This window comes from Diabrotica virgifera, chromosome 8, assembly GCF_917563875.1.
Source record: "Diabrotica virgifera virgifera chromosome 8, PGI_DIABVI_V3a".
Classification (NCBI taxonomy): domain Eukaryota; kingdom Metazoa; phylum Arthropoda; class Insecta; order Coleoptera; family Chrysomelidae; genus Diabrotica; species Diabrotica virgifera.
In genome coordinates, this window is record NC_065450.1 from 213269093 (window position 1) to 213296661 (window position 27569).

General features: G+C 31.6%; 1 protein-coding gene across 1 annotated transcript in view; it reads left to right on the forward strand.

Moving 5' to 3' along the window:
* LOC114324560 (pyrokinin-1 receptor-like) overlaps window positions 1-27108 on the forward strand; it is an 82515-nt gene extending 55407 nt beyond the window's left edge. Inside the window, exons 2-4 of the mRNA XM_050659205.1 lie at window positions 8991-9216; window positions 13265-13618; window positions 27083-27108. Of these exons, the coding sequence (XP_050515162.1) occupies window positions 8991-9216; window positions 13265-13618; window positions 27083-27108 (606 nt within the window). The remainder of the gene's footprint in view (window positions 1-8990; window positions 9217-13264; window positions 13619-27082) is intronic.
* Window positions 27109-27569: the final 461 nt, after the last annotated feature.

Genomic DNA, 27569 nt, shown 5'->3' on the forward strand with positions numbered 1-27569 from the left:
ATTAAAAAATGCAGGAATATTAACATTTAGGCAAAATATAGGCAATAAAGGAATATAACTTATTATTTATAACCACTTAAAATTTTATCATTAATAGAAACAACTAAATGTTTTTCAATATTTTCGGTCTTAAAACTATGTCTTCAATCACTTAAAATTAATTTGTACATTAAAAATGAACGTTCGACATCGACAGATGTAATTGGAGCATATTTCACAGCGGATAATAAATCTGGCATAATTTGTAATTCCTCGGAAAATGTCGCATTCAAAACTTTAGCAACATTAAATAAAAACGAAAAACCTTCATTCTTGTCGAAAACCTATTTCATTTTTTTAAAAATTAATTGACCGTTACTTCCAGGTGCCGATTTAATTTTCGTCTTTAAATTATTTATTAATTGTACTGACTCACATAAATTTATCTCTTGTTTTTCTAATAAGGTAATTGTGGTAACTATTTATTTATAATTGTCATTGATATAAGCGAGTTCCTGTTTCAATTTGGGAGTTTTTAATATTTTTTTTGCTTCTCGAATGGCTTCGGAAATATCATCATCAAATTCTGACATAACTAATTATATTTCATTGCAGTGTTCAAAGTAAAAAAAACTGCTTCGAGCCAGGTTCCCCACCTTGTAATTACTGGCTTAGGTGGCAAAAGGACACCGGGAAGTCTTTCTTTATATATTTGCACCCTCAACGGAGCCTTTACAAAAACTTTTTTCATAAAATTTATAAAATTATTTACCAACGGAAACAGATTTCTTATTCCTTCAGCAATTTTATTTACCCCGTGGGCTACACAAGTGCAATGAATTAAATTAGGATAAAAAATCTTTAAATTAACAGCAGCTTTTAACATATATGCCGCAGCATCTGAAAGCATTAAAACTATTTTATTCACTGGTATATGGTTGGGTAAAAAGAGGTTTGTTAAACTATCTTGTATAAATCGACTTATTGTTAAATTGTTAGTTTTTTCCAATTCTTTAACGGCAACTAAATAAGGTTTTCTCGCAAAGTTTTCGTTCAAAATTTTAATCATTAAATTAGCTATATACCTGCCGCATACATCTGTCGTTTCATCCACGATAATATACAAAAAATTGCCCTCTAACTCCCGCTTAATTTTTGAAATACATTCCACATAACATTTTTCCACAGTATGTTTTCTCAATGTACTCTCGTCCGGTAAGGATTTATTAAGATATTTTTCGAAAAAGCATTTCAAACTATAATAGGGTTATTAACTTTATATAGAGGAATGTTGGATGCAATCATCATCTGGCATAAATCAAATTTAAATGCGTCTTCCTCCTTTTTTTTTGAACTGCTCAAACTATCCCGCAGAGATATTTGGGCTAACTTAGAGGAATTTAATTTTTCCAAATTACGTTTATGAAGTGGGGTTCCACAATGCTGGTCAATAAAGTACTTTTTTAGTACTTTTAGAATTTAGTTATGTTTTGGGACGAGAAAAAAAGAGAAAAAATAAAACTTACCGATTTGCCGCATGGTTTACAAAATGCTCCATCTCCTTCTAGAGAAAGTTCCGAATAAGGTGCGATCCATAGCCTTTATTTAGATGTCATATTTTCACACAAATGTCTAAAACGTTTTAAAACGTGTTCTTTGCTTTTCGGTATACGCAACAAAACTAAACTAGGATATAGCAATTTGTGACTAAACTCTGATACAGTAACCGACTGTACAACTGATAATAAACTATAGTATATTAAGTATGGAGAACGGTAAGGGTTTTATACCGATCGAAGACAATTGTTTGGAGGAGGAGCGGAGCGACGACTCCAATTATTGTCTGAGATCGGTTACCCTTAACGTTCGACATGCTTATAACGTTTTTTGCACGATTGATACCATTATAAATTATAAAATTAAACATTTTCGTCATATTGACTAGTTTCATTCATTTTATCAAGACAGATACTTTGGTTGTTAGGTAATAACTAGGGTGCATAACAACAATGGAGAATTGAGTTTTTATTTACTTGTCAATAATTTTAAGTACAATTTTGATTATTATAAATTAAAATATGAGCGAAAGTGAATTTGAAGAAATTGAACGGGCTTGGGAAGAAGGGTGTTCCGCAATTATTCCCGAAAAATCCAAAATCCGTTATCAAAATACCTACCAAAGTTTTAAAAAATGGTGCGAATGCAAGAATTTAAGAATCGAAGAAAAGACTCTATTGGCATATTTCGTTCAAAGACATATGCAGTTGAAAGCTCCTGGAAGCCTCTGGGCAGAATATTCAATGATTAAATCCACCGTTTTTCTTTATGATGGCATTGATATTTCCAAGTTTTCAACTTTGATCGCGTATTTGAAGAGAAAAATGTTGGATACTACTAATGTATGCGATTCTGCAGGAGTTTCTATTAGAAGTGAAACCACGGCCCAAACAAGTGGGATTTCATTAAATAATTTAACAAATTGTACCATAAGTTTCAATATTAATAAATAATTCGTTAGTTTTCTTTATTCTTTCGGTACAGTAAGTGAATTACGTACCGTCGAGTTGCTAGTAAATGTCACCTACTGACGTAAAATCTGATGTCACCTACTGACGTAAAATCTGTCACGGTAAACAGTCAAAAATGATCAATCGTGCAAAAATAAAGCTTAGGGATTTCCAAATAGTTAACCCTCAAGTCTCGATCAGGAACATTTTCCTAGAAATCTGTTATATAAACAAACCATTGATATTTTATTATTGACCCAAAATTTTATTATAGAATGGTTTAGTAATAGAATAATATCATGGGTAGTACCATGAAATTTTAAAAAAGGCTCAAATAGGCGGAATTTACGAAAAAAGGCAAAAAGTTCAAAAAACAATTATAATAGGCAAAATAGGCAAAAAAGGCATTTTGCCTATAATCGGAGCTTTAGTAATAATATATCGCCGGTCCGGAATAAGAATGACGTAACTGAAAAAAGCCAAATTTCTCAGGAGACCAAAAACAACGATTTTTAAATAGTTAAAATAGGGATTAATGAGAAGTAATCGTTCAGGAGCATCGGCATGGCGTTTATTTTTTCAATTATAGTTTTTATTTTTATTCCTATTGGTTCGACTTTATCTTAATTTAATCCCCCAATTTAAACCCTTTTTACAGTTGCGTCATTCTTCATCTAAAAATATTTAAATATTTACAATACTGATTAAATAAAGAGTAACCGTCCGGAGCATTGGTATTGTGTATTTTCTTAAAATTATAGCTTTTAGTTTCATCCCTATTGGTTCGAATTTCATTATCTTAATTTAATCCCCCATTTACAACCCTATCTACAGTTGCGTCATTCTTGAATTTAAAATTTTTCTGTACAAAAAGACTATTTTTAAGTATTTAGTATGTCGTTTATTCTTACAGCGATGGGTTTTATTTGCATCCCTATTGTTCCGAATTACATTATCTTAATTTAGTCCCTCCATTTTCAACCCTATTTACAGTTGCGTCATTATTCATCTGAAACAAGGTCTAAAATGGTGCGTATTTCAATAACGACGTAACTACCCTGTAGTGGCTCAGCACATTACTCAGTGTTATCTTAAATTCGTTAGAATTCAGTGCAAATTTTATTTCGCCAGAACAATTTAAAACGAAAATAGTGGTAGTTTTGATAAATCCTCTTATTTAATAAATGCGGTAAGTTTTTAATACTTGTTTTTATGGTTTATTGTTTTTTAATTGAATTTTAAGTCTAATTTACTAATTTGGTAATGACATAACCTATGTTTTTTAGTTGTTCTTGTGCAAATATCATAAATATTATATTTGCAACAAAAATATATCAACTTGTAGTAAGTTCACTGAAACATGAAACAAATGTAAATTGTCCAATATACATGGAATATTGAAACATAGCTTTTGATTTCAAACAACTTCTTTTATTAAAAATTTTCGATATTGATAAAGCTACTTTACCTGCTCTTGAACAAGATTCATATTTTTTGACGTACCTCATATGAAATTAATAAAATTTAATATCTGATATTTTTTTTTTAACTGATAATAAAAAGTTACCAATAGGTTCCAAGTTACGCAGACATACTGTATAAGAGCTCAAAAAAATTAGATTTATAATTTTTTAAGCTTGTTATTAAATGTATTTAGGTAAGTTGTACAGAAAAGGTTTTGATAACTTTGTACAAACATTTTTTTAACTGATATTTTTGAGTTATTGTATTACATTTTTTTCATCTTTCTTAATTTTCTCAAAAAGAAGTTGTTTATTTCATATCTAAAGCAAAAGAATTTAGTGCATTTTAAAGACTACATCTCAAGCTTTAAAAAACACCTATAAAATTGTAATATCTGTTCAAACTTGACTAATACCCTCTTAAAGTGGTAGTAATTCTGTAAAACTACGAAGTTTTCAAAAATTACATTTTTTGGGACGTCGTATCAGTTGAATTACATATTAGACACAGATTAATATACGTATTAAATTTTATTTTTCTTTGTCGATTTTTATTATTAATAATATTTTTTCTGTTAAGATACTTACGTTATTTATGAATATTCATTTACAGATTGATACCTTGAAACTATCGTATGTTTATCTTCCCACTTCTACTAATATCCCTTTTAATCCCCCTTTCTTCAGTACTACTGCAAAGTAGTATTTTTTTCCACTGCGGCTTCTCAACGTAGAAGCCACTTCACTCTCTTCTTTCCATTACTCATACTTTCATCTTCATTTTGTTCCATTACTTCTATACTCTAGTTATTCTTTTCTTTTTCCTTACTTCTGTTGGAGTATATCTTTCTTTTTACTTTCACTCCAACAGAAGTTTTCTTAGTTTTGTTACTGCAACTAAAATTTACACAGACAAGGTCTAACAAAATATCGTAGGTTACATAATTTAATAAAATAATGTTATATTACAGTTTTTTTTTATTAAATTAATATTTTTTATGTACTAATTTATCATAGTTTCAAAATTTTAATTATATTAACCAAAAAGTCGGTAGAAGAAAAAGTCGTCTCCTGTAAAATGTGCGTTTTTCGGTTACGATGTTTTGTCAAAAACCCATCGATATGCAGTTACGTCATTCTTATGCAGGACCGGCGATATTATAATAATAATAAAATAAAAATAAAATATATTACAAAAATTAGTACCAGATACCAAAACTAAAATGATAAAGAGAACAGAATAAATATATTAATTGGCAGAAATAAGGTACTCTTTTGTTTTGATAATCTTAACTGATTTAAATGTTGATGCGCAAAATCTAATAATAAACTCTGTTTTGTCATGGCTATTTTTGCTGAGCTCCCTTCGCACGTAAACAATTTTGGTCTAGTGTATCTTCAAAGTCAAATCTTGAGTCTTGAATGTCCTAACGTTGTACTGTACATTAATTTGAACCTGTATATTTTCTAACGTATCAGAGGAGTTTGGTACAAATGTATCTGCCTCATGACGAAGAGGGCGAATATCGTACTGGAAATTTGTATATGAAGAGTACAGGGGAAAAAACAAGGAATGTCACATTTTATACATATTGAGATAAACACCAATAAAGGTTTAATTATTATTATATCTAAAAACTACTTAGGAGATTCTTAGCCGAATTCTAGCAATTCTTATTCTATAATCTTACTATAATATGAATCTATATTAATTTAATAATGCACAAAAAAACTGCTAACATTCCTTATTTTTGTTCAGTGGCGTGCGGACAATCCTGGTTCTTCGCCTGGATACAAATTCTTTGAAAGTTTATATAGACTCCGGAATCGATAGCCTAGTCGATCGTACTCAGTTTTTGCTACCACATATTGAGAAAAACAAAAATTAATGAAAAATTGACATTCCTTGTTTTTCCCCTGTAGTCTTCATATAGAAGTGAGTGTTTTGGTTTTGAGCTAAACAAAAGCGTTGGGTAAGATCTTAAGCCCCATACAATGAGTATCTTGGGTAAAAACGGGGGTAGTATGCTTCTTTTCATGAGCATTTTTCAGTGCGTCACAAATGATAGAAAAAAAGATAAGTCCGTGATAATATATATTTAAGTGACATGAAATTTTAGTTAAATCTGACAGTTGTCACATTTTATTTGCAATTTGGCATAAAATCAAATCAATTGTGTTAATTGCATTTATAAAATGGTATTTTCTTTGATTTGTATAGTGTTTTAAATTGTTCAGATTATATTCGTAGATATATTATATAATTCGCAAATTATTTTATTTTCGATTATGGCGCCATCTATTGACAACTAGAATAAATTTTATAAATGTCACCGACGAAATATAATCACCGACGTGCGTTTTTTTCTGTCACATACAATTTAATGCGTTAGAAAGAAATCGAAAAACTGTGACGCACTGAAAAATGCTCATGAGAAAAAGCATAATAGACGGTTGAAGCGTAGCAGTTGTTACCTTCCTTGGAAAGAAAGACTATTAATAAAAACATAATTAAATGGAGGAAATTTGTTTATAGTTATTTAACCAAGAAGTGTATTAATAAGGGCGATTAACAAATGAGATATTTTAACGCGTGAGCGGCGCGAGCGCGTTAATGTTCGAGATTGTTAATCGCCATTTTAATTCGCGAGTTCGTTACAAAACTTTTCCGTTGACCGTACTTTTCAGAAATAAAGATATATCTATCTTTTGATTTTTCAAATACACAGAATTTTAAACAATAAAGGAAATAATGACATACAATGACAGATAGTACTAACAGCGGCTACTTGATTTTAAATTTTTTAGTGGGAATATAAATAGGTCTATGTTTGGTTGCCTACACCACAGGTCACTGCCAATCGCAGAGCGTTTAATTAAATTATGCAAGCAATTTATGTTGTGTTGCCTATAATGAAATCGTTCATTAATAGAAAATCATTCATTAATATGGGTCATTAATCAATTATTTTACGGGTGTTAAAATTGATCATAAATGGACGGACGACGGAAAAAGTATTTTATTGTCAGTTTATTGTTTGTGCTCGGTTTCTTTAAATATTTTCTACCTGGTTACTTAAAATAGATGTTTCAGAATAGTTGTCACTATTTATATTTACTTCTGAAAATGTGCCTTCTTCTAATCCTTCTGCTGTGTAAGCTTTGTTTGTTGATACGTCCTTTTATGTAACCAGTTTGGTTATTTTTTTATTTAGTTAGAGGCACATGTTTTCTAAGGGTATTATACTGCTTTTTTTTTATTTAAATGTTCGCAATTGAAAATGGAGTTCATTTTAATTTGAGTTTAGTAAAGAATTTTAAATAATTTTCGTTACAAATTCTACTTTGATATTGTTATTTTATCTTATTTATTTTATTTTATTTTTTTTAATAAATCGATGATTTTTAGAGCAAAATTAACTCTGATTATATTTTGGATTTTTTGTGAAAGAATTCTCTTCCTTTAAAGATTATGACGTGAAAAATATGAATACCCAATCCCCAGGGGACATACAGAAGTGTAAACTGGAAAACACATAATTAAAAAACTCATACAGAAGTAAAAACTTCGAAATGTATTCTGGTATAAAATCATTTATTTAAAAACTATTTAAAATGTCATGGATTGCAAAAGGTTTTCGTTCTATACAGAACATCTTCAGTGCCTGGAATGAAGTACTTCCACGTTAGTTTAAAGCAAAAGATTAAAATTGTGACTGTTAGAATGAAAAAATGTGGGAATACTTACATCCTGCCGAGTAGTTTGAAAGTAGCACACTGTATATAGTGTTAACCCCATCATATAAATTTTAATATATTATATTATGTAAGCCATATATGATGGGGTTAACACTATATACAGTGTGCTACTTTCAAACTACTCGGCAGGATGTAAGTATTCCCACATTTTTTCAATCTAACAGTCACAATTTTAAAGTTTTGCTTTAAACTAACGTGGAAATACTTCACTCTAGGCACTGAAGATGTTCTGTATAGAACGAAAACGTTTTGCAATCCATGACATTTTAAATAGTTTTTAAATAAACGATTTTATACCAGAATACATCTCGAAGTTTTTACTTCTGTATGAGTTTTTTAAACTATGGTATACAGCCAACAATTGGGATTTTCCCATTGATTTTTTACATAATTTAAACGAAAAATGGCCAGAAGAATAGAATGGGCAGGAATATGGGCACAAATTGAACAATACATAGGAGGACCAAGGAAATCTGAATCCTGGAAAATATTAAAATTTTCAAGAAAAAATACCAATGCAAAATTCCAAATATAATACATATCAGAAGAAGAGTGCGAATAATACTACAAAGAGCTACTTACAGAAAACTGTCCAGATTTTATAGAGACCAACACGTAATTTAAACAACACAGAAATAAACCTAAAAAACGGATTGTGCTAACACTAAGCAAAGTAAACAATGTTATAAGAACTCTAAAGAACAAAAATCAGGGGGACCATGAGGAAGAGCGTATGAAGAATATTATTACAAACACAGAAAGCTGTCTCCTGCTATCCTCCGATAGCTATTTCTAGGTCTACCCGTTGTCAAGGACGCTATGCAAGAAGACAAATTGACATCAAAACTTCCCATTTTTTCGGTATAAAATAAACTATTTATATCGTAGTAAGGTTAGAACGACCTCTAACGGGGAATGAGTAAAATAATTATTACAAACGTTTAACGTTTCTTCCTACGTTATGCTTACAATAATTTAGTTAATCAAACAAATGAGCTATCAGTGATACGAAGTTCAACCTGTGATTTAGAAAATGAACATGTTATACCCAATAAAATATTTTTAACACAGAATTTACTTCTATTAACTACCTTTGTGGATACCCTGTATAATTTAACTTTAGCTTATATCGTTTAAAAACCTTCCTAAGCTCTACGACAATATCCCTTATCTGTTTCTGATCTTAGTGCGCTATTTTCGAGAACACACAATTTATTTCGCCCTTCAGACATCCATTGAAAATTTACTTTATAAACTCTTTATCTTTTTTTGTTTATTTCAGGGCTTTACTGCAGAAACATCGGCCAACGCTACAGTGCTCACAATCACTGCTTTCACAGTGGAACGATACGTGGCTATCTGTCATCCTTTTCTGTCGCACACTCTCTCGAAGCTAAACAGAGCCATCAAGTATATCATCTTCATCTGGGCAGTGGCTATGTGTCTGGCTGTGCCTCAAGCTATGGCGTTGGGGATTGTCTGCGAGAAATTTAACGGTAAGTTAAGATGTCAAGATACACTGAATAACCAAAATTTTGGAAAAACAGCAAAATTACTAAATAAGCATTTCCTAATATAGACCGGTCTAGTTAGACTCAAAAATAGGAGTGAGGTTACAATAATTACCATCAAGCCGAAAATTGGCAGGATTGTTCAAAATACCATCAAAAATGAAATCTATCATAAATCCAACCCGAGCGTCATCAATTAAAGCATACGAAATAAGTCGATGATAAGTCGGAAATTGAAATTTACTAAATGCAACAGCAAGTGACAGTAAGTGATTTGCTGTTGCGTTTAGTAAATTTCAATTTCCGACTTATCATCGACTTATTTCATATGCTTTAATTGATGGCGCACGTGTAAAGATTCAGGGACTCAACTGTATATATATCACTGAAGCTGTAATACAAGTAACCATAATATTCTATCGTCAACTTAACTTATATTACATATAATAATATAAGATATTATAAATATGATAATGTTTCTACTATACAGCTTGCGGTTTACCGAGGGATGCAATGTATGCTGTATTATATTACAGTGCCAACAAAAAAATCTTTACAAATTGAATGTACCGCGAAAATAATAGGAATTAATATTTTAATTTTACGGGTTATTCCCAACAAAAATAGTAAATTGATATGACAAAGTATTAGCTTCTAATAATTCTTCTTACTTATGCATCTTATTCAATTTGTAAAGATGGTTTTTGTCGGAATAAACACGTTCTATCGGTACGTCGGCTAATCTAATCACCCTACTTATTCTTTTCTCAGAAGGGTTTGAACATAATAATGAAAGCCAACTTTCTAGGCAAAATGTTTAATGCTAAGTACTAATAAACATTTCAATATGTAATAAATTTTATGAAAATTTAGTTTGTCTACTATTATGCAATTTACACCTTTATCTTCCTGGGTGGCGAAATCATTCAGGTAGATGACACCCTCGAGGTATTAATTAGTCTTGAATACTACTCCGGAGTGAAAATACGTGTTAAACCTATATTACTTCAATGTGTTGAAGTTTAAAAAAACTAATTCAACTCCACAAGAAGTTATTTTCAACGGAATTAGCTTTCTTCTCTCTATGTATGGAGCGCCTAAAAAAACTACTCTTCATTTGAGGTAGTTACAATTGTAAGACGTAAGTTTCACTTTATAATTTTTTATGAATAAGATTCTTCAACTTATTCTTTTTATAGGATAGCTATGATAATAGCATTAAAAATGCTGAAAGTACTTAGCTGATTTTAATAAATTTATTTACACATTATCGAACTTTTAAAAAAATTCTGGGTAGCGTACGTCATTTTTCGCAAACTTATAAATAATTATTTTTCTTGTAATTTTTTTCTTTCTTTAGAATGGCGGGATTTAGATTTGCCATTTCCTCTCCGAAAAATTCTTAAGTTTAAAAAAATATTTTTCGGTTTTCCTCCATGTTTTTAGCACGTAAATGCTATTCAGTATACTATTATAACAATAAATAATGAGTTTTGATACAATTTTTTTAATTTCTAATATCGGGATCAGATTTTCCCTTTTTCAGACCAGGACATGCTCAAAATAATACAAGTCCTCTTTTTTCTAAATGTTTATATGTAATGCAGGAAGACATCCATTTTTTCCATTTTTTCTAATATCATTGCTATGGAAGCCATTTTCAGAACCATGCTTATGCTTACTCCTAAGGTAAAAAAACTGCCTGACTGGAAATGACAAACAAAAAATGGGGATTTCTCGAATTTTGAGGAAGTTTCGGTGAGAAAATAGCAAATCTAACTTCGCCAGTCAGAACAACTGAAAAAACATATACGAAAAATTATTATTATTTATAAGTTTGTCAAAAATGATCTACTACAAAAGCTAAAATGCTTTTGAATAGTGAATTCAAATATTTTTCCTAAGCTCAATTTTGATGCAAAAATTCTGAAAAAATCAGAGCGTTTTTGGACACTAGTCCAAGTAATGAAGCTTAAAATAGGACAAAACCTCGCAATTTTTACAGAATGGATCGATTTGCTTGAAAATTCGAGAATAAGTAGTGGATAGTCGAAGGATCAAAATCTATATGATGCAGAAAGGCGCTTTTACCATGGGGGTGGTTGCCACCCCGTGTCGGGGGTGGAATTTTTTTATTATATTTGGACCCCAAAAGTTGGTAAAAACATTCATTTTAAGCAAAAAACGTTCTATACATTTTTCTGATAAAATTAATAGTTTTCGATTTTTATTCGCTATCGTAAGTGTTATTTTTATATCGAAAAAATCAATGTTTTTAATCAGTTTTCTGCTAGTAACTCAAAAAGATTTCGTGTTATCAAAACAAGTTTACTTAACAAAAATGTACCTTTTGAAAAAATAAACACAACCGTTTTTTCCAGTTTTCTTTAAGACCAATAGTAATCGAGCTATATTTTATTATATGTTAGCTCTTCTTCGTCAAATGCTAAATATTGTAGTTTCAAAGTCAAAAGACGGGAAAACTATGCGTTTTTCGAGGATAACTTGTTTGAAACTAATTTAAAGTATTTAAAAATATCTATCTCTAAAAATAAAAAAGTCTCTACCTCAAAAATTAAGTGACTTATAATGAAAAGAATGTGTCCCCATTTTTTTTTCAGCAAAAAGTGATCGAAAACAACCCTCTAATCACCACCTTAATTAAAATTAGTCATTGACCTGATTTGCTCTTCTTTATTTATGTATAATTAAGAGATTCTAGAAGTTTGATCGGCTTAGAATGATAAGTTTAAAAAATGGAGTTAAAAGCGAATTAAAAGTTTTTGTAGTTTGGTAAAAATGCCCTTTCCTTCAGAATAGAAAGATTAGCATCAGAGATACGAAAAAATATTTAAATATAAAATTGTAGCTTATTATTCCCAAGATATTGTTTTGCAAAAATTTTTACTACGGCAAAAATTGAGTGAACTATTGACAATTAAAATTTGTAATAACATGCAAAAACCACATTTACCAAGCCTTTCAACGTCATCTTTTTTTGTGAGTGAGGATTTTAAAAGGATTTATTATTAATAGCCTTATAGATCTTGTAAAAATCTACAAAATTATTTTTTACCAAACTAAGATAAAAAATAAAAGAATTGCGGTTAAAAAATCAATACACTTTTGTGAAAAAAAAAAAAGGTGAAATCCAATTGGAAGCATAATAATGTAAGTTAGCGGTGTTTTTTAGGCATTGGCCTTATTCATTCTTCTTTATTTATGTATTGTTAATAGATTATAGAAGCTTGACTGGCTTATAATGATTAGTTTAAAAAAACTGGAGTTTAAAGCGAATAACGAGTTTTTGTATTTTGGTAAAAATGCAATTCTCTTCAGAATAGAAAGATTAGCATCAGAGATACGAAAAAATGTTTAATATGAAATTGTATGTTATTTAATTCCCAAGAACTTGGTTAAAAAAAATTTTTCTACGGCAAAAATTGAGTGAACCGTAAATGAGTATACCATCGAAAAACATTGATTTCTTAGATATGAAACTAACACTTTCGATAGCGAATAAATCGAAAACTATTAATTTTATCAAAAAAATATATAGAACGTTCTTTGCTTATAATGAATGTTTTTATTAATTTTTGCGGTTAAAATATAATAAAAAATTTCCACCCTCTAGATGGGGTGTCAACCACCCCCATGGTAAAAGCGCTTTTCGGCATCATATAGATTTTGATACTTGGACTCTCCACTACTTATTCTTAAATTTTCAAACAAATCGATCCATTCTGTAAAAATTGCGAGGTGAAAAGCTTCGGTTCCTGGACTATGTATCTTCATGAATTTTTTCATATTTTTTAAAGCCAAGGATAGCTCAGGAAAACTTGTTTCGAAAAAACACATTTTTGCGATAGGAGACCCCTGAAGCTACAGGTAGCTAAAAATTTGGCTAAATGAGTTTTTAAATAGTACTTTTGAGTACCCAGTCCCAAATAAGAATCTAGCCGAGTGCAGATTTTACCATCTAATCCCGCTATATACTTTATTTGATGAAGATCCATTTTTTACAGGATGTGTCAATTTTTTACAGGTTATGTTCGTGAAGATTACTGCGTCTGCAACGTCAAACGTCAAGTGATCCCACACGCATTCGAAATATCCTTCTTCCTATTCTTCGTAGCCCCAATGTCCCTAATTACAATACTCTACATCTTCATCGGTTTGCAGCTTCGGAAATCCACCGTGGGACCTTCCAGAGGAAACAGCGTCAAGATGAGGCATCGGGTCTACAAACCTGTAGTAACCTATATGCATCCTTCCACTCAGGTCATAGTAATGAACCGAGGAGGAACAGTTGGTGAAGTTGTTGAACAAGGAGAGGAAGAGGGTAGGAAGAACTTCGCGAGAAGTGCACAAGCCACGAAGCATGTCGTCAAGATGTTGGGTAAGTTTTTACTTTAACTTATTTTTGCTTTTTAAATTTTAAAAGTTAAGTAAGTATTTTTCTTACAATTTTCTTCCTTAGTAGTAAAACTTGAGGAACCAATTGGATATCAAATTGTAAAAGAAAGTCAAATATTTTACAACTATAAAAACTTATATATTATACATTTAAAGATAACTAAAATATACGAATAAGTGAAATTGACAATTAGCAACCATAATTACCAGAAAACGGCAGTTCTCGCCAGTGGCGCACAACCACCCACATTCAGTGGACTGAATTGAAAATTTGGCCAACTCCCATCTTAAAGTTCAGAAAAAGACTCACCCATTCATGTGTCAACCATCCATTTTGGTCTAAGGGTGTGGATTTTACGGCCCTTCCTAATTAATATCTGTTTTTCGTTCTCGTTCCCAAAGCTCCCACAAACTTTGAAAATTTAAGTCCGACCTTTACGGCTTCTAATAATACTGATCATTACCTTTCCAACGCATGTCTAATTTTAAAAATCGGTTATACCATTCAAAGTTACCGAGCTCAGAAATATGACTCAATTTCTATTTAAAAAAGGGAAAATGTTTGTGGATATGTATGTATCTATGTGTGCGGAAAAGTTAAACCGATCTGAATTGTTTCTCTATGTTTCAAGAGGGGGTCAGGGCCGATTCAGAACCGGTTTGTGACTTTTGACCACCCATAAGCTAGCTATAGGACTTGGTTGGTACAAAACGGCAATTTTTTTGGGGGTATATATTTTCGGTTCAAGAGGAGACAGGAGAACCGCAGGTTTGAATACACCAAATCACTAGTGTTGAGTTATGCTTTCAAATGGGGTCTAAGCCGTCAGGATCAGACATACACACGGCTCAGTATAGCAGAAAAACTGAAAAACTAAACTTTGAAAATTTTGATTTTTCTAAAATTACTCAAAATTTCAACCTACGAATTGCACCAATAACTGAGCATTTGTAGGAGGACTTTAGACGAATTTAACGGTGTATACCTCATACACAGGAAAATTCGAATTTTTAAGTTATAGGCTCCATAAGTATGATCAAATCTATTTTCTATGGGAATCCGAGTTCATTTACCGGCCATCCCAATATTTTTTTTTCAATATATTTCGAATAGAAAAAATCTAGTGTACATTCGATGGACACTAAATTATTTAAGAGATAATGCGACAAAGGCGACCATTTATAAAGCAACGTGTAATCGAGGAACATTGCATTCAACTTCATATATTTAATTTATAAATAAATTTGAAAAACTCCTAATACGAGAATAGAAAAACCGCTAAACGCCGTAAAAATGAGTGGCATATACAATATTCCAACTACAAAAAAGCTGATATGAATATTACGTGGCGCAAAAATGTATTTTCATTTTGATGCAAAACAAAATTCTAGTTTTATTTTAAAAGATTTTTCCATAATATTTGTTAAATTTAAAGTAAACGCGGCGCCACAAAAGAGTTTCAAAATTCAAACTGTATCAAAGTTACTCTTTTGTGGCGCATCTTACTTCAAATTGAGCAACTATTATGGAAAAATCTTTTAAAATAAAAGTAAAATTTTGTTTTGCATCAAAATGAAAATACATTTTCGCGCCACGTAATATTCATATCAGATCTTTTGTAGCTGGAATATTGTATGCGCCACTCATTTTAACGACGTCTAGCGGTTTTCCTATTCTTGTAGCATTTTATACGAGAAAAATATGAATTAAAATGTTTATCTGACAGTTTTTGAAAGTTATTGGTATAAAAATAAAGCATTAATCTATTCGGTTTGTTTTTTAAAAATAGCTCGGTAGCATTTTTTCTACACTGTATATCATAAATGTTTCCTGAAAAAATTTTTAATAAACATTCCGCAATGTCTAGGAGATCTTCTAAGAAAAGGACTTTAAAAATTTAATCTTAAAATTTCGAACGAGAATAAAGATAATCCAAAGAAAAACATAATCCAATTGTTTATTTATATTGACAATTGTTTATTTATATTATATTCCTAGTCGACTGGGAAAAATTTCCCGGCGAGAGCGGGGCCTGCGTTTAGTTAGCGATTGAGAGATTTTTTTTCTTCGTCTGACAATGAAACAGTGAAGCCGTGCCTGATATAGCTGTACCTTTGGCGGTGTTTGTGTACTTATTTTTGTCAAATCTATTATGGTTTGGTTATTTTTAATCCCAACAAATATTTTTCACTACTGTTATTATTTAAATATTACCACAAAATTTATATTCTTTTGGCTGAATTAACTACACATATTAGATTATGTCAAGGTGCACTGTCAGTCTGGTAATGACATCCTTCCGGGGGTCATTCCGATCAGTTGTCACCTAAACTCTGCCATGTAAGGTTCTACCTACAATTTTCCAACCAATATGGTTGATGTCATGTGATGCCAGGGGTTAATCTGAAAATATTTGTAACATCCTTCAAAATCTGATAACATAATATTACCCCAACTGTTTAAAATCAATTTAAGGGTTTTTACCCATACATTTTTGTGGCTTAAATCCTGTAAACCTGTAGGTATAACTATCTATTCACTTTTTTACCTTTGTCAAAATTTAACCTCACGTTTGTTTTACTTATAGAGTTATACTTATTTTAGGTGATAACACTAATGATGGAATATTTATTCCGAAAACGTTTTGTGATACAGTCCTTTTTAGGGATTTTAAATACATATACCTTTTACAAAATAATTTATTTTTTTATTATGGCTTCCTTCAATTTCCAATCTATCTCTTGGTTACAAGATGATAAAGCATGTCCACCTGCCTGCTTACGGGAGTGGAGATTAAGAAGTGTCCTTAAATTATTAGCTGGAAAGTAGCTCATCTGTACTACAATCACAATAAAGATGCACTAGAAATAAACAAACCAGGATACGTTGAATGTTATGAGGAGCACTCCCAATGTATATACATTGAAAACCCCAAATCATGATTTACAAAGTTTATACATTCAACGTAACATTCAACGTGTCTTGGTTTATTCATTTGCAGTGCGTTTTTATTGTGATTTTAGTATAGTTATTCTTTATTCAAAAAACCCGTCGACTTTGCAGTCAAAATATAACAATTTAAAATTCACTACCTATAAGTTTTTTATTTCACTTTTGGTATTTCTCCTAAAGAACATTACAAAACATTGCAAGGGCTAAAATGATTCTAATTAAATCCTTTTAAAATGTCCAGTGGTCAGTGAATCATATTAAGGGATGTATAAATATGTTCAACAATGATACTTTTTCTTGTATGTTTTGAAATATAGAAATCAATGTATTTAATCAATATAATGGTAATATATTAATATAGTATTGGTGTAATGATAATGCTAAATATGTTATGTTTTTGAAAAACATTATTGCAATGTTCAAAATTTGTTTTTTTTTTCTATATCTTTTAAATTAAGTTGATAGAATAAACCTTATTTATTTCAAAAACCATCCACAGAATTACTGTTAGTCCTGTCGCCAGAGGGGGTACAACAGCCTCCTTAATTCAGATTGACTTAACCAAGTTTTTTTGTATGTATTTTGACCCGTAGAACACGAATTTTTTGGGTAGCAGTTGATCCGGATGTCGATCTTCTTCTTAAAGTGCTGTCTCCTCAATGGAGGTTGGCTACTACAATTGCAAAGTTTTCTCTGTTTCAGCTGTTCTTATTAGCTGTTCAAAATTTAGCCCTGTCCATTTTCGGATATTTCTGAGCCACGAGAGTCTTTTCCTTCCTAGTCCTTTCCTTCCCTCGATATTTCCTTTCACTATAAGTTGAGCATATTGGTACTTATTTCTCAGTATGTGGTCCAGGTATGATGTTTTTCTAACTTTCACTGCGTTGAAAAGTTCTCTTGACTTGCCTATTATTCTATGCAGCACTTCTTCGTTTGAGGTATGCGATGTTCACGAAATTTTGAGAATTCTCCGGTAGATCGACATTTCAAAGGCCTCCAACTTATTTATGGTTGATGATTTAAAGGTCCATGTCTCAAATTCATAGAGAAGAGTCGACCAGACGTAGCATTTGGATAAACGTACTCGAATTTCGAAATTTATTCGAGAATCACAAAGCGGTTTTTTGATGTCGATAACATTGTTATAAACAAAGAACTTGAGGAATTACATAACAGCGATTTTTCACAAAACAAAACAAATTTTTGTAATTTTTGGGTGATTCTCAGCAAAAAATGGTCCTTAAAGTTTTTTCGTAGGATGCATAATTTTCGAGATAAATGCGGTTAAACTTTCAAAAAATCGAAAAAGTGCAATTCTTGAATCCGAATAACTTGTAACTAAAAAAATAAAATAGCAATTCTACTTACTGCATTTGAAAGTATAGGTCTAATTCTATCGGTTTTGATTATTTGCATTGATAAAAATTAAGTTTTTATTTGTTAAACAAAGCCATAAACACATAGTGTTTCCCGTGCCCAATGCATGCGTTTTAATGCACGTAATCTACGTTTAAATTGTCTGTATGCGCGCCTACTCGTTGGATTAAAAAAAAAATGATTTTTAGCAATGAAAGTAATCAAAACCGATATAATTTGACTTGGACTTTCAAATGCGGTAAGCAGAATTGCTATTTTATTTTTCAATCACAAGTTATTAAGGTTCAAAAATTGCAATTTTTCGATTTTTTGAAAGTTCAACCGCGTTTATGTCGAAAACTATGCATCCTACGAAAAAACTTGTAAAAACATTTTTTGCTTAGAATGACCCAGAAATACAAAAAATGTTTTGTTTTGCGAAAAATCGCTGTTATGTGATTCCTCAAGTTCTTTGTTTATAACAATCTTATCGACATCTGGATCGAGTGTTACCCAAAAAATTCGTGTTCTACGGGTCAAAATACATAAAAAACTTGGGTAAGTCCATCTGAATTAAGGAGGCCGTTGTACCGCCACTGGCGACAGGACTATGTGTCGTCATTATTTTCTTACTTCTATGTTCTTGCAAAAAAACTGAATTTGCGAAAAATATGATGAGGAATGAAAAATAATTAAAATACCTTTTAAACATTTGACCGATCGCTTTCAAATTTTAGGCATATTTTAAGAGAGTAGGTGCAAAATCTTGGTCCAATGCTATTTAAATTCATTTATGTTTTTCGAATTTTGAGAAAACTAATAAATTGTTTTGAAAAATTTAAACGGAGAATGAAATGAATGAACATTATTACTGATGGCCTAAAGTCCCTGAAAACTTCTATACCTAATGTTTATTTTAATAAATTACAGAGGTGAAAAAAAAGTGAAAATTTATTGCTCTTTTTGGTTTCAAATATTTCCTTCAAAAGTAAATTTTCGTTTATTCTAAGGGACTTTCAGGCCTCGGTAATAATGCAATCTTTCGTTCTGCGTTTAAATTTTTCAAAAATATTTATTAGTTTTCTCAGGATTCGAAAAAAATCAATGCATTTAAATAGCATTGGACCAAGATTTTGCGGCTATCCCCTTAAGCACAATAAAATGCAACATTGAATGTGATATGAAGATTCTAAGTTCACGTTTAAAAAGTTATTAACATTTATAAAATATCGAAATTTCGAAATTTCTGACTTAATAACAAGTGAACAAATTTTGACAGAATAAATAGGTATAGAAATATTTAAAAATGTCCTTGTGTTTATTAAGCTATTAAGTTTTTATTTTACTTATAAGCTTCTAACTTAGCGGAAATTAACCGTTTTTAACTTAATTTGCTAATTAGTAATTCATCATCAGGGCTTTTCATTCCGGGTGGAATGTTTGCCGCTCTAAACGTAGAGCTCTCGGATTCGCTTATTGCGGTGAATCACTCCGCATTCCACTTGTATGTTGTCAAAGTTTGTTGTATGACTTGGCTTTCGTTACAATTTTCTTCCACTTATTTCGGTACGTGCATAGTTCCCTCCAGTTTCTCACTTCCAGAGTTTTGATATCTCTTATGACCTGGTCGTCCCATCTCTCTCTGGGTCTTTCCTGGGGTCTTTCACTTTCTGGTTTCCATCTAGTGATCTTCTTAAACAGTAGGTTGTTTTTCCTTCTCTCTATGTATCCCAGCCGTATCAACCTCTGTGCTTTAATAAATCTAACTATATCTTCTCCCTTCATTATGTCTCTTAGTTAATGGTTCATTTTTCTTCTTAATTCTCCGTTGTTCATTCTTCTCGGGCCCATAATCCGTCTGAGGATTTTCTTTTCGAATATTCTCAATTTTTCTTCATCTTTTTCCGTGAGGCACATTGTCTCCGCTGCGTACGTAACTACTGGTCTGATTGCAACTCTGTATATTTTCAGTTTTGTATTTCTGGATAAGTTCTTGTCCTTCAGAAGCCTATGATATCTCCAGTATGTTTTGTTGCCTGCTAGTATTCGTTCCGTTACTTCTTCACTTCTCTTGTTTTGCCATTCACTATTACTCCCAAATATTTATATTGTTGGACTCTTTCAAAAGTGTAGTTTTCTATTTTGATTTCTCTCGTCCTGTTGTCTTCTCTTCTAGAGCAGAGTAGATATTTTGTTTTTCCTTCGTTAATTTCTAGACCTCTTTCCGTGCTTCATTTGCCAGGATTGTTACTGCTTCTTTTAATATTTCCTTGTCTCTTCCCATAAGAACTAAATCATCTGCATATGCAACTATTTGTGTTGAGGAGTGGGCTATAGTTCCTTTAATTTTGCTGGCCATGACTGTTCCTTCTACTGTTCTGTTGAATAATGTGGTTGACAGGGAATCACCTTGTCGCTCTCCCGTTTCTATTGCAATTGATTTTGTGCTACCTTCTTCTGTTGTTACTTTAGCTCGAGATCCATCCATGGTCATTTTTGTTAATCTGATTAATTTTGCTGGTATATCTTGATTTTTCATTCCAATAAATAATTTATTTCTTGCAATACAGTCAAAGGCTTGTCTGAAGTCTACGAAGAGGATATGGAGTTTTATGTTGTGTTCGTGGCATTTTTCGATTGTTTGTGTAACTATGTGGATCGCATCTGTAGTGGATTTTAATTTATAACCACTATTTTTCGACTTATCGTTGGAGCGAAATATTTTGATGTGTTACCACTCACACACACTGTTGCTAAGTCCCAATAAGTAGTTAGTCCACAAAAAAAGCGAATGCAAAAAGCATAGGCATCACAAACAGGGCCCTTTTTGCTTATTTCCCTGAACTAAAAAGCCATTGTATATTTGAATAACTTATAAAAGGCTAGAGCATTAATAAAAGTATATAGGCCATTAATATAATTCTATCGTATGATTACAGACAGCTTCCATAAACGGTTTCGTGTTTTGCGTACTAAAATGTAATGGAAAAAGCCCAAAATTTTTATTTTGTGCCGTTTTTGCCGGATATTTACGCCTGCCATTGCGCCATAATAAAATAAAACATTGATCGCCAAAAATGGTCATTGAAATCACCATAGTGAACCATAATCGTTAACTTAAGTCAAATAGCTGTAAAATTGTAATCGAAAAAAAATCCTATTATATTTTGATGAAGGGTTCAGAAGAAGCTGTAATCTTTATGCTAATAAAAATATATTTTGTTGTATTTGATGTTTGTTGTTAAAGATGTTCAAAATTGTAAGCGATAGAGTATTAGTTTTTGTTGTAGGTACATATAAATTATTACAATCACTGAATACATAGCTTGTGAAAAAATCATCAGTAGTAATTGCACAAGAGCTCTGAAATAATTGAATTTTTCCCGAGTGACAGTTTGACAGTTTTAATTTCACGAGCCGAAGGCGAGTGAAATTATGTGAAAGTGTCACGAGAGAAAAAATTCTATATTAATTTCAGAGGTGGAGTGCAATTTGTTGCGATTATTTCATGAATAAAACTGTTCAAAACCAAAATTTCATTGTAATTTATTTAGGTAAGTACTATTAAATACACAGTTTTATAAATATTTGACGATTGAAAGTCATCACTTTTATAATTTTTAAAACATTAATTGTCATTAATGTCACTGAATGTATTTTTTCGTAGCAACGAAGGCATGTGACGTAATATACTTAACGACGGGAAATTATCAAAAATTATCGATTTAATTCAGATTTCTGTAGCTTTCTATTGGTCAGAATCTCCTATGAATGAAATAATCACTGTCATTTTGACAAACCTGCGTCAGATTTTCTCTAATCTGTTCTGTCATCTTTATCGATATCTGTTCAGTGCAGTAGTGTGTTAATTTAAGAATTCGTTATTGTTGTTTCATAGGAAGGTCGTGTTTATTGATAGTTAATTTATTATATATTTGTTGTTGTATAAGTTGTTGACCTCTTTGAAAGAATGGATTGTTGTTAGTTATTGTGAGTTTTAGTTATATGTAGGTAGGTAAGTATATTTTAGGTAAAAATATTTCGAATTCTAATGTGAGTATATAAAGTTTTAGGAGGATTTTTTATTTCCAAGGCGTATTTTTCTTTCAAGAAAAAGTCCATTAAAAACCCGCCAAAATTATGCCAAAATCGAAATTTGTTTGGCTTCATAACAAAAAATGATTATTTAATATTGTTTTATTATTAGATATTTCATGCAAATACGCTTCTAGATACCTATAGTAACATAAAATGTTCACCCATTTTGGTTTATTTTTATAAATATCTATTTATTAATAATAAAATCGTTTTCTATTACTTCCATTTAGCGCGACTATGATATTGTCAAAATATTAATCTTAGATAATATCAAAGATTACCACTGTTGTTAAAGTCTATGATACTATCTCCCGAAGTTATGTTTTGTTACGAACAACGAATTACTGAGAAGAATAGGTAAAGAGAAGGAAGTTGACCTTCCAATTAAAGAAAGAAAACTACAATATCTCGGACATGTGATGCGGGGCGAGAAGTATGGCATCCTGCGACTTATAATGCAAGGAAAGATAGGCAGAAGAAGCATCGGAAGAAGACGAATTTCATGGCTGAAGAACCTGAGGGAATGGTTTGGATGCAGCTCAAAACAACTATTAAGAGCTACTGCCTCAAAAATTAAAATAGCTATGATGATTGCCAACCTCCGTAGCGGAAATGGCACCTGAAGAAGAAGAAGAAAAATATTATTTAAATTTTAAAAATACAGAAAACCTTGCATGAAGCTTCGCGCTAGTCTGCAGTGCCGCCTACTGTATCATTTTTTTGTTCCTAACATTCTCGTTATCGAAAAACATATTTTTCATTCTTCTGTTGTAACGTAATAAAATAATGTAATATAATTTTTTGTAAAAAAATTAGATATTAAATTCAGTAGAGTTTTGTAAAAAAAGTCTCCCTACCGTTTAAGGAGTATAAAAAACGCCAAATAAATCCATTTAGAATACGTGTAAAATTCGTCTAATCGTAAAAAAACCTTTGGAGAATTTTCAACGCTTCTCACTTTTTGGTCCATACTCATTCGACCTAAAAACGAGCAAAAGCTTTCCGCTAACAAGAAAATTAGCGAATTATAAAGAACGAAATTCAGACAAGCGTGAAATATAAGATTAATGGATACTGTTTTATAAATTTGATTAACACCAAATGATTATTGAAAGCAATAGGGAACAATTATTGTATAAGTGGAAATCGATAGCCCCAGAAGAAGGAAATGGCCAAAAAACGAACTTTTAATCTTTAAAATCGAAAAGGAAAAGTTAATTTCCTGCAGTCGGATGTAGACCTTAAACCAGAAAAAATTTAGTAAAAGATCCTTAATAAAAGGAATATTAATTTAAATAAAAAGTGGTACAGTAGGCCGCACTGTAGACTAGTACGAAGCTTCATAGTATGTTTTTTGGATTTTTAAAATTTAAACAATATTTTTAAATTTGAATAATCTACCTAATTTTATTATTTATTTATTATTATTTCTAATTAATTCTGCGGCACTTTTAACTATGTGCTGCCCACAACTACATTATTTAATCTTAAAAAAGCCTAATGCGACAAGTCACGCATCTTCCCGGGACATTGTCGATATGTAAACATTAAATGACGTTTAATAATCGTGATTTTATTTTAATATCTTTTTTATAACAGCTTTAGAATAACTGAACAGATTTAGTTAATCTCGATTTTGAAACATTTGTAGAAGTCCAAGGCAGGTTTAAACGGTGAGAAAATGTGATGAGCTTTTAAAGAAAATACTAAAAACAACAACGCTATTTTAATAGACAGTTATAATAAACTACATACTTTAGATTTTAAATCTTTTTTTAATATGTAAAGATATAAGATGTAAATAATATAAGTATAATATTGAAAATGTAACTAATTAGTACATTATTATTATATTTAGCATATTAGATCAAACAAAGTGACAAAATCGGCTAACTAGAAATAGTTGCCTTGTACCTACCATAACATTAGACTATTCATATACAGGGTGATTCATTAAGAATGTCCAATTTTTGAGCTGTAGATTCTAGACCTCAAAATATTAATATTTCACCCAAATCACTTCAATAAAATGTGCTTTGTTACTGAGTTACAGGGTGTTTCATTTAAAAATTTAATAATTATTATTTTTACCCAGTAATTTAAAAATATTTGACATATCTTTGTGATACTTTACAGAAAGTGTAGTTACCATATATTCTGCTAAATTATGATAAATAAACGTTTCCGGCTACTATCAGAGGCGTACGACAGGGGATAATGAGTGATTTACCCCTCCCAAATTCTACGGCACTGACGGAATTGCTGTTTTAGTACAACATTAAGATTCTCCAATACTTTCTAGGTAAATAATATACTCTTTATTCACAACGATAAAATCAGTCGTTTTCGAGATATTTGAAGTTGAAAATGCAACAACACAAGCTCTTTTAAATTAATGTATTGCGCCCTAATGAAGACTATATTATTTACATAGAAAGTATTGGAGAATATAAAAATTATGCTGAAATAGCAATTCCGTCAGTGGCGTAGAATTTGGACAGGGTCAACATTGACTTTCCCCTATACGCCTCTGATAGTAGCCAGAAACGTTTATTTAACATAAATTAGTATGGTGTACAGTACCTGCACTTTTTGGTAAGTATGTAAAGGATATTTTAATAACTTTTAAAGTAGGTACTGGGTACAAATAATTTTTAAATTTTTAAGTCAAGCATTCCTGTTACATTGATATTAATTATTTGTATCCATTACCTTAAAAATATTTGACATATCCTAATCATACTTGTCAGAAAGTATAGGCACTGTATAATATACTAAAATATGTTTAATAAACCTTTCGGGCTGCTACCAGAGGCGTACGACAGGGGAACGTGAATAGTTGACCCGTCCCACATAGTACGCCATTGGCGGAATTATTATTTTAGTGAAATTTTTCGATTCTACAATATTTTCTATGTAAATAATATAGTCTTCATTCGTACCGATAAAATCATTAGTTTTCGAGATATTTGAAGTTGAGGATGAAAGAGCGCAACACATTAATCAAAATAGCTGTGCCGTTTCATTTTCAACCTTAAATATCTCGTAAACTAATGACTTTATCGTTACGAATAAACAGCATATTATTTACCTAGAAAGTATTGGTGAATCGAAATATTGTACTAAAATAGCAATTTCGCCAGTGGTGAAGAATTTGGGAAGGGAAAACTATTCACTGCCCCCTGTCGTACGCTTCTGTTAGTAACCAAAAACGTTTGTTTAACAAAATTTAGTAGGGTGTAAATGGGAAAAGAAATGTAATGAGTTGGAAACATATATAGGTGGTAGGAGAAGTAGAGAATCGTGGAGGTTTATCAAAACACTGAGATCAGATACAACAGAAAATGTAAGGCTTGACAACATAACAACAAATACATGGGAACAGCATTATAAATCTTTGCTGACTGAAGACCGCCCACAATACATACAAGAAGAATCAAACCCAGTAATAGTAGAAGGTGAAGAAATAACAATAACAACAGAAATGGTACAGAAAGCTATCTCACAATTAAAAAATGGTCGGGCACCTGGCCCTGACAATGTTCCCGCAGAACTAATAAAATCAGGTTCAAAGAAATTAATCCGAATGATCACAGAATTCCTTCACAGAATTATTAACGGAGAACAAGTTCCGAAAAGCTGGAAAGAGGGCTGGATCTCTTCAATACACAAAAAGGGAAGTAAAAGTGATGTCAACAATTATAGGGGAATAACTGTAACAAGCACAATGAGCCGTTTATATGGCAGAATACTGAAAACCATTATTTTTGAAGAATATCAACCCTATGAATCCGAAGAACAGTGTGGTTTCAGGGCCGGACGATCTACGATCGATAATATATTCTGTCTAACACAGGTTATGGAAAAAAGACTAGAACGTGGACAAGACACACATATACTTTTTGTCGACCTAACGAAAGCATATGACACAGTGCCCGTGAAAAAACTGTGGGAGGTTTTGGACAATACACACATATCTGCAACTGTCATCAAAGCCATACAATGCCTCTATAAAGATTCTATGTCAAGAGTAAAGAGAGGTAACCATCTGTCATCTAGCTTCCAAGTAACAAAAGGCCTTAAACAAGGGTGCTGCTTATCTCCCATTCTTTTCAATATATATACCGACGGTGCTCTCAGACTTTGGAAACAGAAATGCAGTGGTATGGGTATACCAATCGGAGACATAACATTATACACTTTGAACTACGCAGACGACCAGGTGGTAGTTGCTTAAGATAAGGAAGACTTAGAATATATGACCAGAAAATTGATGGAAGAATACAGGAAATGGGGTTTAGAGGTAAACATAAGGAAAACACAATATCTACACATCGGTAACCAAATACAACAGGAGGACCTAGATCTTGACGGAAGTGACTACATCAGGGGTTGTACAGAGTATATATATCTAGGGATTAAATTAACAAATAGTGGAAGAACGGAATCCAGTATAGATGATAGAGTGACGAAGGCTAGAAAGGTTACTAGAGCCCTAAACCCTGTCTTATGGCAACATAACATAAATTTAAATACAAAAATGAGGATGTACGACGCTATTCTGAAACCAATTTTAACGTATGGCTCCGAAGTGTGGCAAATGACAAAAAAATCCGAAAATAAGCTGCTTACCACTGAAATGGATTTTTTTAGAAGATCTGCCAGAATATCGAGATTGGACCATGTTCGAAATGAACAGATCAGAGAAAAAGTAGGTAAGCAGAAAACAATAGTGGACGAGGTACAACGAAACCAACTTACCTGGTATGGACACGTCCAACGAATGGGAGATGAAAGATTACCAAAAATTACAATGAGATGGATACCGCCAGAAAAATGGAAAAGAGGAAGGCCACCGACCTCCTGGAAACAAGGAATTACAAAAGCCATGTCAGAAAGAAATCTTCAAGAAAATGACTGGCTAGATCGACAGGCTTGGCGATTGGGTACCGGAAGGCGTAGAACGCTATAGAACCGGTTATATATATATATATATATATATATATATATATATATATATATATGTAATGATATTTATAGGAATAAGGACAGCTGTGTTGCTCTAGAATAAAGAAACGACATTTAATGTCAATATTCCCAATCTATGATTATTTCTACAAATAAGTGAAAATAAAAGTTTCATAAATGCTTGACATTTCATAAATGACGACGTCTGTCAATCCAATCTCTTCTCAGCTAGTGACGGTTCGGCAGTCCAGGAGTGTGTTCCGAATTTCTAACGTTGGCTGACTGCGTTCCAATTTGAAATTCCAATTTGAGATGACATCTTGGAGCACAGCAATATTAAAATGATGAAAGTATAATATGTAGTTTCATTACATCATCCTTCCCAAAGGTGAAAATATTCAAATATTTTCGTTACCATCTTCATCTTGACCTTCTTCCTGTATAGGGAATGGAACCAGCTTCGAGATATGGAATAGATTAGAGTCTGACTTCTTCCGATTCATATTTACTTTATAAATGGAATTTGATAGTTTTTCTGTTATTTCATATGGTCCAATTT